The sequence below is a fragment of the Myotis nattereri genome, assembly GCF_964212035.1.
Source record: "Myotis nattereri genome assembly, chromosome: 5".
NCBI classification, from domain to species: domain Eukaryota; kingdom Metazoa; phylum Chordata; class Mammalia; order Chiroptera; family Vespertilionidae; genus Myotis; species Myotis nattereri.
The window spans coordinates 22196501-22212851 of NC_138080.1; the positions used below are offsets into that span (position 1 = coordinate 22196501).

Consider the following 16351-nt stretch of genomic DNA (forward strand, 5'->3'; position numbering starts at 1 on the left):
GGACAGTCCCCTTTTGTCTGGCGCTCCTGAGGGGCGTGTCCAGGGCCCAAAGCAGCCACCAGTGGCATGCGGGGGGGGGGGGGGGGGGGGGGGGGTTCAGCGGTAGGGGGAGGGGTGTGCCCAGTGCTTCTAATGGAACCTGAGTGAGATTCTCCGTGTGTGTGTGCCCACAGGAGAGAGAGGGAGCCCTCTGCCCTCCCTCCCCCAGCGTCCGGAAGACCCAGGCTGCTCTTCCACACTGGGGGAACTGGGGGAACCGGGCGAGGGAAGAGCACCGCCAGGGAATCCTCTCTGCCCACCTTCAAGGTTAAGGCCACGGGCAGAAGGACAATTGACGATTGTTCCCCCTCCGTGTTGCTTCCCTGGGAAGGGCCTGCGGCTCCTCGGGTTGAGGAGCCTTGAAGGGGCGCCGTGGGCTTTGTGTGGGTCCCTGCGGCTCCCCTGGGACCCTCCCCTGGCCCTCCCGAGCCACTTCTATGTCCCATCTCTCCATCAACCTTTGACCCCTCCCTCCAGCCAGGAGCGAATCATGGATCTCCTCCCCAACTTCTATGTGGGTCCGTCCATCTGCCATCTCCCTACCACCTACCCAGTTGTACCACCAGATTCAGAAACAACCATGTTCCGCGTGTCTCCTCCACCCGGCACTGTGGTCTGTGAGATAGAACATGCCAGAATCCTCCAGGAGGCTCACGTTGGCCATTTTCTGTCTAGTGCCTAATATTTAGTGTAAATCAAAATACCAGGAAACACCCCCGTGACAAACATAAACTCACTTGTAGTTTCTACCATCTCATCTTGACTTTAGAACATAAGGTTGCTTCTCTCGAGGTAGTGAGTATCTTATGTCACCCGGCTAACATCTTTGGCTAATTGGACCAAAGCTGGTTATTAACAGGACGTTAATTATTGAATGCCAACCCCAGGGGCCTGTCGGCAATGACGCCTGCCTCTTGCCCTCTCACCTCTTCCTGGCAGCCGGGGGTCAGCCACCGCAGAGCTCCTGTCACACCATTCAGGGCCCAGACTGAGGTTGCAGGTGCTGGGCGGCACCTTTCCCATTGTCAGGGTTCAGCGGAAGTCTGGGGGCTACTTGTGTGTCCCCACCCCACCCCGCTCTTCCCCCCCCCCAACCTTTCGGCAGACACAGGGTTTCAGGTGGGGAAGAAAGGGGCAGGAGTGAGCAGCGACCCTTCTTTTCTGTGGCCAGCCGAGGGCTGAGCCTCACCTTGGGAGAGGGCAGCTCTGGGGATGGTTTAGAGCAGGGACTGTCTCTCCCTCTCCGCGTTCTCCTCTGCTCTTCCGTTAATAACTGTCTCCTCCTGACTGCTTCTCCAGGGCCTACCATGGCAGGGCTGCTCAATCGTCCCTCCCCGGGAGCCTCTGACTCCCTCCTTCTGACCTTCCTGCCTGGGAGGAGAGCAGGGGTGGGGCGGGGGGGGGAGGGGGGGGGACAGGAGCTCCCCATCAGCCTCTGCTCTGTGACTTGGTTTCCCCAACGTTGTCTCACTTTTCCTGCCGGAGCCTTTCCTTGCTGTGCTGTTGTTTCCTTTTTTAGCCCTCTCTCCGTCTTGTAGATTTCTTACTTTATGCTCGTGCACCTTGCTCCATATGATTCGGGCCCTTTAGTATAAACTGAATTGGGGGACAGGTAAGTGTTCCCCTCCTCCAACCAAGAAACACTAAATATGGGTCTAGTGGAGGGGACAGAGCTGGAAAAGCAAAGAATTGAGCATCTGGGTGGTGGTGGTGGGGGAGGTGTCCGTAGGACTCGGTGACTGTTGGGAAGTAGTGTCCATCTTCCTGCCTTTGTCACTTCCCCGGGGTTGGCTGTTGTGTTTGTGGCTGCACGGAGTGCTTGTCAGCGGAGTGGAGCGCTGTGACAGGAGGCTATTTTCATAAACTGTTGCAGTTTCTCCAGCCGAGCTGCATTGCGTTGGCATCCCTTGCCACCGTTAATGGAGCTTGCGTGGCTGGGTGTGGGCCCAGGGAGGCAGCCGACTTTGCTGGGGGCTGGGGAGGGGGGTGTTCAGGGGGCCGGGGTGGGGGGGTGCGCCTGGTCTGGGAGTGCTCCTGAGAGCCGAAGCCCCAGGACGAAGGGGTGGCCGGGATGGCGGCCCCCTGGGCGCCAGGTCCCTGCCCTGGAAGTGCTGCTGGCATCGACACTTTCCGAGCTCTCTTTCTTCGTCTCTTTCTATTCATAGCCCCGCTCGTGTGTATGGCCAAGGAGGAGAACTTCCACTCGCCCTGTGCTCTCCATAAATAAAAAAGAAATCGGACCAGAAAAAGGGAGAGTCTGCAGGCTGAGAGAGAATGAAACCAAAACACAGGGAGAAGGCGCAGCTGCTTTCCCCAAGGCCTTCTGGGGCGCCCGCCCGCCCGCTCGCCTGCCCGCCAGCCTGCTCAGAGTCAAGCCTTTATTTATTTATTTTTCTGGCTTAAAAAAAAAAAGAAAAAAATTCCGAGTCTTCCTTGATCCTAGCCGCCCCCCCCCCCCAAATGTGCTGGGTGGCCACTGCCAAATGGACCCGGGTGAGCCCGGAATGAAAAATTCATAACTGCTGGACTTCGCTTGTTCATTAGACGTGAACTTGTCGATTGGGCAAATTGTTTTTGGTCTCCAACTGCCGGGGGCTCTCCCCACCCTCCCGGCTCGCTCGGTTCCCTCCTCCCCTTGGACGCAGCCATTGGCTGCTCGAGGGTGTCTCATTGCCAAATAGGTGGATCCTTCTCTCTCTCTCTCTCCCTCTCTCTCTCTCTCTCCCTCTCTTCCCCTCTCTCTCTTCCTCCTCCCCCCCTTTTACTGGCTTTGGCAAGAGCAAATGGATGGGGATTGAGCATGAAAGGGGAGAGAGAGGGAGTTTGAGAGAGAAAGAGAAAGGAAGCAAAAAAAAAAAAAATCCAAAACCCAACCAACACACACACACACACACACACACACACTCACACGGCCCCATCCCATTTCCATCTCCCTTGCTCTCTCCCTCTTTCTCTTCTTCCCTCCCGCCCTCGCTCCCTCTCTCTTTGGCATCCGTCTGCCAGCCACGGTCTGCAGCCGGTCCGAACTCGTCCCCTTCCCCGGGATCTGCAGCTCCCCCTTCGCCTGCGACCAGGCTCAGAGGCGGAGGGAAGCAGCTCCAAGTTTACACCCTGTGCGGCTGCCAAAGCCGAAAGCCTTTTTCTTCAGCTGCTGCTTTTCCCTCTCCTGGTTTTTGTTTTTGTTTTGTTTTGCAGGGGGGTGGGGTAGGGTGTGTTACGGGGTGGGGTGGGGGGGGTGTCGGGAAGTAGGTTTTGATTTTTAAAATTTGCATCTTTCTCTCTGTTTTACAAAACTGGAATGGGATGCACAAGGGGTGAAATTGAAAAAAAGAATTTTTTTTTGTTGGCTTTTGTTTACCTGCTGTGTGTGGCAACCGGCTTGCTCCCTCTCTCTGCTTGCTATCCCTGACCTTTCTTTCTTTTTGCTCCTTTTCAAAAAAAATATTAATTTTCCCCTTCTGTGCAATGGAGCGTGGGGGGGGGGAGGGGGAAGGGTTTGAGAATCCACCCAAGCCCGGCCCCTATTCCCCAGAACACCAATAATAACCCCCTTTAAAACATTTACCTTCCTCCCCTGCTCCTCCTCCTCCCCCCTCCCCCCACCCGCCCCCAACTCACAACTCTGTTGAGTCCAGAAGCTCAGAATCGGGCGTTGGGCTTTGCCGGGTGCTTCAGATCCATGGTAATTATTTAATTTTTTCCAGTTTTATTTTTGTAAGCAGATATCCATTATTATTTAAACTTCAAACAAGCAAACAAGCAAAAAAAGAAAAAAAAAACCCAAAGCGAGAGCCCGGCCCTCTGTCACCTGACTGAGTGGGAAAGAGGGTGAAGGGGTCAGTAGGGACGGGGCGCGGGACACCCCACGTAGCTTTTAACCCTCATGTGGCCGAGACAACCACCTTATTTGTGCTAACAAGGAGTGTTTTGTTCCTTATGACTGCGATTAACATTAGTAGCGGTGTCGGTAACAAAGCTGGAATCACATATTTAGGCTTTTCGATCTGATTTTTTTTTTTTTTTTTTAATGCTGGGGTGGGTGTTCCAATGGGAGCCGGAGAAGAGAGAATGAAAACAAGCTGGGGAGGGGGCAGCCAGCGCCTTCTCCTCGCGCGCTCGCTGGCGGATGGCATGTTCTCTCTTCTTGGGGGTGGCCACGAGCCGGCTGGCGCTGGGGGCGAGGCGGCACCCACACGCCCCGAGTGCGCGTCCACGGGCGCCCGTGCAGACCGGACCCCGTGTCGGGGCGCGCCGACACGCGTTCCAGGCTGCGAGAGAACATGGAGATGTCATGGGCGCGACAGAGCCTGGCGCGGATACCAGCAGCGTGTGTGTGTGGACCGCAACGTTGTCTGTGCGCGCGTGTGTGTGCGCGTGTGTGTGAGCGAGTGAGGGGGAGAGAGAGAGAGAATAGGTGTGCGCTCGGGCGCCCGGTGCCTCTGTCTGGCTGCTGAGGCTGCGATGGGCGCAGGCGGCTGGCCGGGCTGGTGGTGCCTCCAGACTGCACTTTCGTAGAACAATCGCAAGAGGAAATCGCCGTGGGTGGGAGGAGGAGGAGGAGGAGGCGGCGGCGAAGGGGATTTCTCCTGCGTCCCCTTCTAACGCGTGTCTCCCGTTCTCTTTCCCCCTCACCCCGTCTTCCCCTCCTCCCGTCCCGTCCTCCCTCGCCCCGCATGCTCCCGGCTTGCCGCCTGCAGGATGAGTTCCACCCGTTCATCGAGGCGCTGCTGCCTCACGTCCGCGCGTTCTCCTACACCTGGTTCAACCTGCAGGCGCGGAAGCGCAAGTACTTCAAGAAGCACGAGAAGCGGATGTCGAAGGACGAGGAGCGCGCGGTGAAGGACGAGCTGCTGGGCGAGAAGCCCGAGATCAAGCAGAAGTGGGCGTCCCGGCTGCTGGCCAAGCTGCGCAAGGACATCCGGCCCGAGTTCCGCGAGGACTTCGTGCTGACCATCACCGGCAAGAAGCCCCCGTGCTGCGTGCTCTCCAACCCCGACCAGAAGGGCAAGATCCGGCGGATTGACTGCCTGCGCCAGGCCGACAAGGTGTGGCGGCTGGACCTGGTCATGGTGATTTTGTTTAAGGGGATCCCCCTGGAAAGTACTGACGGGGAGCGGCTCTACAAGTCGCCCCAGTGCTCGAACCCCGGCCTGTGCGTCCAGCCACACCACATTGGAGTCACAATCAAAGAACTGGATCTTTATCTGGCTTACTTTGTCCACACTCCGGGTAGGTCACGCTCGGTCCCCCCACCCCCCACCCCCATTTTATTTTACTTGCTGGCATTTGTCCTGTTTATCGTTGCTTTTCTCTCTGAATGATACACCCTAAGGACCGACCCAGGGCGCCCGTCCTGTCCTGCCCAGGCCTGCAGCACGCCGGATGTTCCGTTTTTCCTTCTGTTTCCCTCCACCCTCTCTGTTCTGTCTCCTTGGCTCCCTTGCCATGTTCTGATTTTCGATTTTCGTGCATCTGCATCTTTGCAGGACCATGTTACCCAAAAGACATTGCAGGGCTTAGGACTGGGGCCATGATGTCCCAGAATTACCTGCAATGGTGAGAGTTTGTGATAAACACCACCACCACCACAAAAAAAAAAAAAAATCCACTCATTGCTCTGATTTAACATGAGCCAAAGGAAGTATTTGGGGGCAGGTGCTGGCTTTCCTGCCGCTTCCCCTCAAGTTCAGGGAAGGCCGGATTTGGCACAAGCGGGGTGGGCAGCAGTTCGGTGGAGAGAGGGGTGTGTAAAACCTCTGGTTATGAGACAGGAATAGAGAAGAGGAGCGAAGGCAGAGGTGGGCAGATTCTGGGGCCCAGATGCCCAGGCAGGAGCTCTTTGGGCTGGGGTTTGGCTGTCGGAGAGTAAGAAAGTCATCTGATTGCATAGAGAGTGAAAAGGAGCATGGGGTGTCTTATGCTCTTCTCCTTCACCTGATTTCTTTTCTGCTGAAGTGACCAGAAAACAGGATGGGTGCCCACACTCCCTGCAACTCTGCTGGCGGGCAGAGAGGCTTTGGGGCACAGGCATGCCAGGGAGCACGGAAGAGATCTTAAAGAAGCAGAGAAAGTAAAAAAAAACAACAACAACAAAACTGTAAAATTTCCTTTTCTTTTTCTGTTCCAAGTAGTTCCAGTTCTCTTTGCTTTTCCAATTTTACTCTGCATTTTGGGGTCAGGGTGGTTCAGTTTTCCCCTTCTGTTCCCTACCCCCCCCCTTTCCCTTTTTATAATTTCTTTCCGCTTTTGTTTTCTTACAAATTGAAACAGAGATGGCTGGTTAATTTTTAGCCTCCACTCAGCTACGCCCAATTTACTGCCGCCTTTGAAACCTAAATGGGCGGCACTCTGTGATTAAGCAAGGCAGAAGTGTGTTTACATTATGCCCAACCAACTTGTAATGAGAGGGCTACCAAACCTTTCTCTCTCTGCGTGTGTTTTCCTTTCCACCATCCCAGTATTTTTTCCTTCTTTCTCTCTTTATGCGAATGTAAGAGAATGTGGCTTAACTTCAACTCAAGTGAATGTTCTTTCCTCGCAAGTGTGTGTGTGTGTGTGTGTGTGTGTGTCTTCCTTCCTGTTCATTCACAAAAAAGAAAAGCAACTCACTTTTCTGCTGTGGTCACCCCTTTGCCTCTTTGGGAAGTTGGGAGGAGTGGTGTGACTTAATCCAGAAATGAAATTTTGGGGAGCTTTCAGCATTGTGTCAGGAATGGAACCTCGACTGGAAGTTCATACGTGGAATTAAGCGGGGGGAGGAAAAGGTGGTGCTTGAGGCCTCTCTTCTTACGTTGTCTCTTGTCCTGAAAGGTGGGGTTGGTAGTTGGTTAGAGGCAGAAGGCCCCCATACCCCCGCCCAACTCCACCTCCCTCTGTGGATCTTTCTAGGCCTGCCCCTGCCCCTGTGACTATCATGAATCCTCATGAAGAATGACCAACTGCGAGTTTTCTCCCTTGTTCATCCTTTTTCTTTCTGAAAAAGAGACCAAAGAAATTTAAAAAGTTATTCCCTCGTTCTCTGTCTATACAGCAAGTCAGAGGGGTGTGTGTGTGTGTGTGTGTGTGTGCCTAGTGGTGGTGGAGGCGGCTTGGGGAAGGCTTAGAGCCGCCAGCTTGTGTCTGCCAGGGACCTCCTCCATGCGGGTTTCTGTACCTTTTGATTTTAGAAACAGGGTCTCTATGACAGAAATCAATATGCATCTTCCTCCTGCGCTGGTTTCCTCCTGCCCGCTCTCTACGCTGGCCCTGGAGCTGAGCTGTGTTCCTGGCCTCCTTTATTTTAGGCCAAGTTCTTGACTGCTGCCACCACGGATGGGGCCGAGGTCGGGTGAAGTTTGTGCGAGGAAAGAGGCTGTTTCAGGGCCAGCCTCCTCTCTCCTGAACTGACCAGGCAGATGTCAGGAGAAGAGAGGTGTCCCCATCCGCCCCCAGCTGTCATGAGGTCATCAGCCCAGGAATATGAGTGAATTCATGCTGCCCCGTCACATGCAGCCACAGCCACCTCTGTCCTGGCTGAGTTCCTTGGCAAAAGCTGAGTGGAGAACTAAGGATTTTTAAAAATAATGTGTCTATAATTCAGGTCCTGGAACTCCAGGGAATTTCAATGAAGGCTTTTCTTGCTGGAATTGCTTTAATTCAAGGGCGCTTTCCTGAAAGAGTGAGGGTGAGTTGGTGGGGCATGGGCCACCATTGGGCCTTGGGTAGGTGGTCTCGGGATGGTGTGACGCAGGCACGGCTTCTCCAAGTCACCCCAGTTTGCTAGGAAACGTCTTCTGGCCGGACCCCCAAATGGCATCAATGAGGCAGCCCAGCTTCTCCACGCTCATACCCACAGGCCTGCTCTTCCTCCCAGTATGAACTGGGGGAACGGGTGGGGTGGCCAGGGCTCCAACAAGCATTACTTTGAACTCTAAAAGAAGTGTTTTCTTTCCTTAAAACTGGGCTGAAGAACCTGATCTGGGCTGAGCGGATGGTGCCGGGTTTGATGACAAGCCAACTTGACATGGTGGAAAGTGTGGGGGAGTGGCTTCGCCTCTGGCCGCCATTGTCATCGCGGCTTTCTTGAGCCCTTGTTCTGCCTCGCATGACGCTTTCAAGAGATGGCATGGTTGAGAGGGGACAAAGGACGCAAGTGTGATGTCGGGAGCTATGCTCCCAGCATACGGGGTCCAAAAGGTTGTGTGTTGTGTCCTCCGTGAGGGCATCCTTCCTTCTAGGAATCTTGCCGTTTACCGCACTTAGGAGGGGAAGTTGAGGCAGAGCAGGGTCAGAGAGCACTGCCGCGGGGAGGAGAAGGCGGTGCGTGTCTGGTGATGTCCTTCGGTCCAGAGGGGGTGTCCCAGGGCAGGTGGCCAGAGGTGGAGATGAGCGTGGGGCCAGGAGGCCTCCGCTTGTGTGAGGAAGGCGGGCCGAGCTGGTCTGGAAGCGCTGGCGGACTATCTCCAACGCTTCCTCCGGTTCTGAAGGTGAACCGGCATCTCCAGACCTTTCCTAACCCAGGAAAGAAGAACAACCTGAAAGTAATAAGTTGCTTCACCGAATGGAAGTGTCAGCCTTTCCCCAGCAGGTCCTTCCAACAGGCCCGCGGTGGAGGCCCGCGGAGTCCACGCGTTTGGGTGGTGGCTCCTTTCTCTGTCTCAGCTTTTTCCTTACGGGGACCTGTGTGGTAGAAGGATCCCACACCACCCGTGCCAACAGTTGTCGCCTGGTGGCCAGTCTCTGTCTATCCGTAACCCCCACGGCCCACCCACGCTGGGTTATTTGGAAGAAAAGCCAGGCAGTGGAGCCTTTCATCTGTAAATGTAATTTCTGCATCATCTCCGAAGAGAAGGATTCCTGAAAAAACGTACCCATCGTACCACCATGACACCTAAAGAAAAGCAGCATTTTTTTTTAAATTTTTTTTTTAGTGCGATCTGATCGTCAGTGTTCACTTGGCCCTCATTATCTCCTAATTTTGTTTGTTTGGATCTGGATCCAGATCAGGTCTCTGCATGGCAATGGGTGGATCCGTCTTTCCAGATATAATCTCCAGGTGACCCTCCTCCTCTCCCTCTTTCTCCTGGTTTCTCTTCTAGCAGCTTTTGGGTTGTCGTTAAAGGAACCAGGCCACTTGTCCTGTAGGGCTTCCCGTCTGACTCTGCAGGCTCCGGGTCCCTGCGTCAGGCAGTGCGCTGCTACGAAAGGAGATCTGCCCCCTCCTCGCCGCCAGGCCTTACCTGTGGAAGGGAATGGCTTAGCACCTGACGATGTGTCTGAGTGAACTTTCTCAGGGTCAGGGTCGCCCTCAGGTAGAGCGTCTCCCCGGTTTTTGCATTCTGCTTCCGGGCTTGGGACTTTGCCGTAAGCACTGGTCGGGAAGCACTGGCTTTGGGGACGGAGGGAGGGCTCCTGGTCTCCCCCCTTCCTCGGTAGTGGAGGCCATCACTTGGCTACGTCAGCCGTGCCAAGATATGGCTGATGCCAGCAATGCTCCCCGAAGCCTTTGCTGGACGCCCAGTCCGTCTGGTGGCACTAGTGTAAATTCGTGGGAAGGGTCCCAGGAGCACCGGCTGCCCTTTGTGTGTGTGTGTGTGTGTGTGGGGGGGGGGCGGGGAACTCCAGCCATGGCCACCGTGCCTTCTTTTTCAAGCCCCAGAAATGCCACTGGTCTGCGGCTTCGAGGCAGCGCCATCTGGTGTCAGGGCCAGCAAAGACTGCAAGGCCCAGGAACTAGATTCATACCGTGCAAGAAATACAGGCTATCGTTTAACCCCTAGAACATCCTGGAAGAGATGTCGCTATTGTTCAGCTTTGGTTGTAAAACTCTTCTGTTCGTCTAACCCGGGGGTGGGGGGTGGGGGGGGCATAGTAGGCAAGCAGTGGGTTACTGTTGCAATTGCTGCCATGATGTCACGAGCCCAAGGCTGTCTTCTTCCCTTTACCTGTAGGTCTCATTTCTCTGTCTTAAGGGACAACTTAGGTGTAACAGGGCAGCCTTTCAAATGCTTAAGGCAGCTCTCGGGGTTCCTTTCTACCTCGCTCCCCCGGAAGCTGTTCCTTCTCCAGACCTAACTTGCCATTCTCTCGCGCCGCCCGCGTTTGGCACAGCCTCTTGCGCCCTTGCCTTTTGGTTACCTGGAGGCCTTCTTTAACTGGAGCATTCTGTCTTGAACGCAGAAACGGCAGGCGTGATCAGATCTCATGGTAGCTGCTCCAAATTGGCAGGGCCTTCCAGCGATGTCATTTGCGGGGCCCCGTGTACAATGAAAACGCGGGGCTCCTCGTTCAAAATGATTAGGGATTGCAACGCGACAACAGTTAGAGCGTGGGCCTGTGCAGCTGCCCAGGTCGCACGCCTGTGAAGCTGACCCAGGCTGCCCTTGCTCTGTTCACGGGACATGGGGTGCTTGGCCCTGAGTGGTGTGGAAGGGTGATGGGGCTCAGGCCGACCTCAGAGAGGAGATCGAAATGCCCAGACCCTGCCCTTGAGCTTGGTCTTGTGGTGGAACCCCCTTGGCTATCTGCTCCCCTCCCTTCGCCTGCTGCATATCCACCACCCAACCAGGTAGAGGTCCCTGCTGGCTGCGATGCGCAGGGGGTCTTGGGGGAGTGCTTACTCTGCTGGCTGAGTTGGAAGCTGTAGCTCCAGGAAGAAAAGAGCTGCCCTTGTGTGAGCTTGAGGGATGTGTGAGGCAGAGGATGGGCCACGCATAAGCCGGAGGGGAGGGTACCTATAACCCCAGCCTGGTGACCAGCTGTGCCGCACCGCCGCCCGGAGGAAAAGGGCCCACTCTGCAGCAGGAGGGCTGGGGTCCAGGCGCGCAGAAGGACTTCCTGAGGATTTGGTTTACTTTTTGGCATCGCCGAAGGATGGTCGAATTTCCTTTATTCATGAATGTGCACTTGGTGAACCTACTGTGAGCAGGGCCCGGTCTGAGAATGAGAGAGTCCTGCGTGCGGCCGGCAGGGTTTGGGTGAAGGCCTGGTGATGACTTCTAGGAGGCACCATCCTGCAGGCATGACTGACTGACCAACCGATTGACCGACCGATTGACCGACCGACCAGGACCGTGCATTGACCCATGTAGAGGGGAGGGAAGACCCGGCAGAGCTTCACGGGGGCAGCGCCAAGTGGGCCATGAAGAGGGGAGGGAGGCAGGGCCCATCTGGGCAATCTTCTAGGGTTGCAAAGATCTGGGGTGCCTAGGAAGGATGGTCCCCCTCTGTTCTGGTGTCCCAAGGCAGCTGGGGAGGAGGGCACAGCTGAACATCCCCCTTTCTGCCCAGGGAAGAAGGCGGCTCCCTCTCCACCCCTTTTTCTCTTTGCTCCGTCCGTCCCACCACCCCCCGTCTCAGGAGCTGCCACGCTTCAGTTATTTTATCCTTCAGTGTCCGATTCAAAAGTCCTTTCAAAGGCCCCAGCCGTGTCAGAGCGGTGCTCGCACAAAAGGCCTCTTTGATTTCTTGTTTGTTTTCATTTGCCAATGGAGGGGGAGGGGGCAGGAGAGAAAGAGCTGCTGGGTTTTAAAATTTTTATTTGGGTTGCTTCATTCTCAGAGTGGTCGGCTCCCTGGAACTCCTTTCTGAGTTGGGGGCTCGGAGGCAGGGGGCACCCTTCCGTGGAGAGGGCTGGAGTGGGAAGTGAGGGTACCCCTGCAAGTAAGGAGTAGGTGTGTGTGGGGGGGTAGGATATAGTCATTGATTCACCTTCATATGTTCTGTGCTGGGCCTGAGGGTGGGCAGGGCCAGGAGGGAGTCCCACTGCTTGGCCAGGGAAAGTTCTGGAGTGCCTGGCCCCAAGGGACATGCCCCTCGCAGAGGCCTGCTCACAGCCGTAGGACGGGAGTCATCCTGACCCTTGGCTTTGTCATTTTCTCTTTCTCGTTCCAGATTCTGTCGTTTCCCTCTTGGTTGGATGCAAAGGGGGTGGGCATCCTTCCAGCCTGCACACTCCTCTGATATTCATAGCACCTTGAAATGCAGACAGGGGCTCCCCACTTTCCTTCAGGGAGTGATGTCGTTGGGGTGGGGGCGTGAAAGGTCAGCCCAGCAGCATGGTGCCCACAGGCCTGGGACGAGCCCCCAGTCTTGCTCTTGCCCCCTGTGCCTCCCGTCTCTCCAGGATGGCCAGTTTGTGCGACACTTCAGCATGGGCACCCCTCCCAGTGGACCCAGCCGGTGGCCTGTGGGGGACTCTGGGGACAGGCCAGTACTGCCAGGGCTCTGACAAGCAGGGAAGGAGCTACGGCTGAAAGGGGGCCAAAGGAAGCCCTGCCTGCCCGTGGCTGGGGACAGAAACACCAGCCCCGTGCCTGTCAGGTGCATACGGGAGCCCACGTGGGCGTGCCCTGACATACCAGGAAGAAGGTTGTCATGCCCGCGTGGAGGCCTGACTGCAGGGGTTCGGGAAGAGAGCGCTGGGGAGCGAGGCTCGGGCAGGTGGTCACGGGCGTCAGCAACAGGGAAGTGTGCCCACTGGGTGAGGGGGGCTCCGCAGGGCCTGGCTGGCAGACGGGAGGAGGAGGCTGGGGGGCTGAGCGATAGATAAATATAGCTGATGGCATTTCTGATGATAGGTTTTTCTTGGCACCGAGGGCACCGTGGAAAATAGCACGACAAGCGCCTGGCCCCACAGGCCGCCGGCGCCATCTTAAGCGTGTTTGAGCTGAAGGGCTTGTTGGCATCGCAGGAGGGTCCCGGAGGCGGAGGGAGGCTTGGCTGGACTGGACCTTGCCACCCTGGGTGCCTGGGCTCCTTACTTCCCCATTTCCTGGCCCTCGGGGGAGTTTTTCTTTAATATTTTGGGGCTGCCCTTTGTGAGCCTGGCTCCCAAGTGACTTGTCTCCCCCTACCCACCACCATGGCCTGTCTGTTGTTGGGGGTGGGGTTCGGGTTCTAGTTTCACTTTTGATGTCTTAATGATGCCCTAGCAGGCCACGGCCCGGGTCAGGGCCAGCGTTGCTGTTATTTGGGGGCATCCAGTAACTTAAGGGGCACCCATTTGTCCAGGCTCCCAAAGCTCTTTGTCCCCTGTCAAGGGAGGCGAGGCAGACCCGTGGTCTCCATGTCTTGCTTTCATTCCAGTTTTCCATCGAAGGCCCAGTATGACGGAGGCTCCGTGCTGAGTCCTGTCCGTATGTGACGCGCTGAGATGCTCACACCAGTTGTAGGTTCAAACCCGAGCTCCCAGCCACGTGTGTGCGTGCTCAGGCGGCTCACACAGGGGTCTCCGTGTGTCGTGAGGAGGTGGTGAACCAGACCCGGGGACCGGGGAGGCGTCCCGGAAGATGACCTGCTCGAACCACATCTTGAAAGACGGGAAGAATTAGCCCGGTTTTGTTAGCCGGCTGAGCTGGGTCCCTCCTTACGATGGTCGGGTGATATAGGCAAGGCGGGTCTTATCATCCCCACTATAGAGAGAAGGGAACCCAAGTACACAGATTTCGAGGTACCCGGATCACACCATGAGTTTCTGGCAGAAGGACCCCAAGTTCCAGGTCAGTGAGCACCTCGGCTTTCCTCCATGGGCCTTGCGGCCTTTGAACTTCACTGCCGGTCCCCATGGTCTCCGTTGCTCTCTAAGAGCTGTGATGGAGGGGTTGAGCCCAGCCTGGGGCTCAGCCAGCTCAAGGGCTCCCCCAGCCGGCTGAGCAGTTGGGGTGGAGACAGAGAGAGGGCGCCTGGCCTGGCCTGGATAGTGGCCTCCCTCCCACCACCAGCCCCTGCCTCCCACTTGGGAGGAAGCATCATTCCATAGACAGGGCCTGTCGGCTGAAAGCCTGCCCTGCTTCGGCCAGCTCAGCTTCTTGGTCCCCCGCCTGGAGCATGGGAGAGGGCAGGTAGAGGGTGCAGGAAGTCCAGGCGTGGGGCTAGGCGGGCGCAGCTGGGTCCTGGGATCCCTGATCCTTGCTCTGTCATGCCCTTTTCCTGGGAGCCTGGTTGGAGCTGTGGTTTGAAATAAAAATGCAGGTAGTTATCCTAATTAACCAGCCGATCGATGGAACTTTTGCAGTCATCTGCTCTTCGTTGTCTGATATGCTCTTCCACGTAGACGCTCACCCTGACCCCTCTCTTAAAGTTTGCAAACTTTGGGGCTGTGTGCGCGTAAAACCTCTCCCAGCGTGTCGAGGGGCTGGGCTGGGCTGTGGAGAGGTTAGTTTGTGGCCAGAGATTTTCTCATTTCCGTGGCTAATAAGACAGGGACTTACCCTCTAAACCAGGGATAGCAGCCTCCGTAGAGCCGGGTTTCCCAATCGTGGCACTGTTGACTCAGGGGCCAGATCATTCTGTCACGGGACCGTCCTGTGCATTGCAGGATGCTTTAACAACATCCGTTGGCCTCCACCCACGAGATGCCAGTTGCAACCCTCCACCCCAGGTGTGACAACCAAAATAGCTCCAGACGGAATTGTCCCGGCTGAGAACCCCTGGCCCGGAAGAAGCAGAGGGATCAGACAGAATGTCGCCCGTATTCAGCTCTGGCCTCCCCTCCAGGTTAGGACCTCAGTGACCTTTTTTCACACGGTGACGGAACCTCTGCGCCCTGGCTGTTCCCTTGCACGTCCTGTACTGTTTTCCCCTTTCTGGGCAGCAGGATCCTGGGACGAAGCCACTGCCCCCCCCCCCCAGGAATCATGAGCCCCTCCAAATCTCCGACTGAATGTCCCTCCTGATGTCTTGCGTCGTGGTCTTTGTGCCAGGGCTGCTGGTCTGGGGCCTGGAACAGGGACTCAGGCCCATGTGTGGAGGCAGTGACCTCACCAGGCCTGTCCGGGACCCAAAGAGCAGCAGGCATTCGTTTCTGCACGGGATGCAGAGCCCAGACGTGTGGCTTGAGCCTCAGCATTTCTCTTTTTTGAACAATGTATTTTAAATATATATTTCTATTGATTTCAGAGAGGGAGGGAGAGGGAGAAAGAAATAGAAACATCAGTGATGAGAGAGAATCAATGATCGGCCGTCTGCTGCACACCCCACACTAGGGATCGAGCCTGCAACCCGGGCGTGTGCCCCGACTGGGAATCAAATTGTGACCTCCAGGTTCACAGGTCAACGCTCAACCACTGAGTCATGCCGGCCGGGTGATTGATATATATATATATATATATATATATATATATATATATATATATATTTTAATTACTGTAGTAAGACACACTCTTTGTAAAAAATGCAAACAATAGAGAAATGTAAGAGGCCGGCTAGCTTCCCAAGCCACCCTCCTGCACCAGAGAGAAACTTACTTCCTTAATCTGTGTAAGTTCTTCTAATATTTTTCATCAGTTCATAGAGCAAATAACTTAAATATAAAGAGAATCTAGTTTAAGAGCAGATGGCACGTGTGGGCTCGTTGAGTTGGCTCCATCCAGTGCCACTGTGGCCGTAACGTTGCCTCTGCCCAGTCCACCTGTGTCCCGTCACCCCAGGTGCAGAGCCAGCGCTCCTGTCCTCTTGGCCCCCGAGGTGGCAGTTTCTGCCATTCCTTCCTGGGAGCAGGGCGACTAGCACAGCGTGTGCTGGTGTCCGAGTGGCCAGGACCCTGCTCTGGGGCATTCCTGCTGCCAGTGGAATGGAGGTACTCCGACCGTGGAAGTCCGGGCTCAGGCCTCAGCCTGTGCTGAGGTCCCACCGAAGGCCCAGCCAGCAAGGCATGGGGGTGGGCGGGTGCTGAGGGGAAAAGGGGCCACTGATAAGTGGCCTGTCCGGCTTCACTAGGCCTGACTCTGGCCTCTCACCCCTGGAGCCAGCTTCCCAGCTGTTGCCATAGGACCGTCCCTCCGCCAACTGGCCCGTCGTCCTAAGGCTTTTCTAGGCCTTTCAGGTTCCTTCCAGGGGTGGTTGCTGCTCGTACCCTTTTCTTAAAATGGGGGTGAAGTGTCCCTCCACCTCCCAGGATTTATCCCATCACAATTCTTTGTGGCGGGCTTAAAGATACGGCAGAGAGAAGAGTGTTCCCCGCAGGCCAGGGGCAGGCACGGGACAGGGAGAAGGAATCTGGAGAGAGCTTTGCGGCTGGGCTTCCTGGTCTCGGGGAGGCTACAGATGACAGGCGGGAGTAGGGTGACACCTGGTGACTCTTCTGGACTGGGTGCTGTGTGCGGAGAGATCAGGAGATCCCTGGAGGTAGCCTGCAGGAGGCCAACCGAGCACAGCCCTCGGGGAGTGTGTCCTTATTATGCCGGCAGATTATATCCCCATTAGAGCATAATTATTATATAATGGGCATTATTGCATAATGGCAGTTATATAACACGTGGCCCAGATTACAGGAGAGGGGGGTGTAATAAGTTTATATCCTCTGGCTATAAATAGCCACCAGCCCTACATTGTA

At 55.8% G+C, this 16351-nt stretch overlaps 1 protein-coding gene across 10 annotated transcripts in view; it reads left to right on the forward strand.

Moving 5' to 3' along the window:
* Positions 1 to 16351, forward strand: part of NFIX (nuclear factor I X) — a 91973-nt gene that overhangs the window by 23349 nt on the left and 52273 nt on the right. For 3 of the 10 annotated variants that reach the window (XM_081093385.1, XM_081093376.1, XM_081093381.1), the window contains exon 2: positions 4737 to 5268. In XM_081093385.1, the coding sequence (XP_080949511.1) occupies positions 4737 to 5268 (532 nt within the window). Of the gene's footprint in view, positions 1 to 3118; positions 3722 to 4076; positions 4394 to 4425; positions 4578 to 4736; positions 5269 to 16351 lie in introns of those variants that run through there. The other 7 variants (XM_081093382.1, XM_081093383.1, XM_081093380.1 and 4 more) reach the window with 7 other exon arrangements.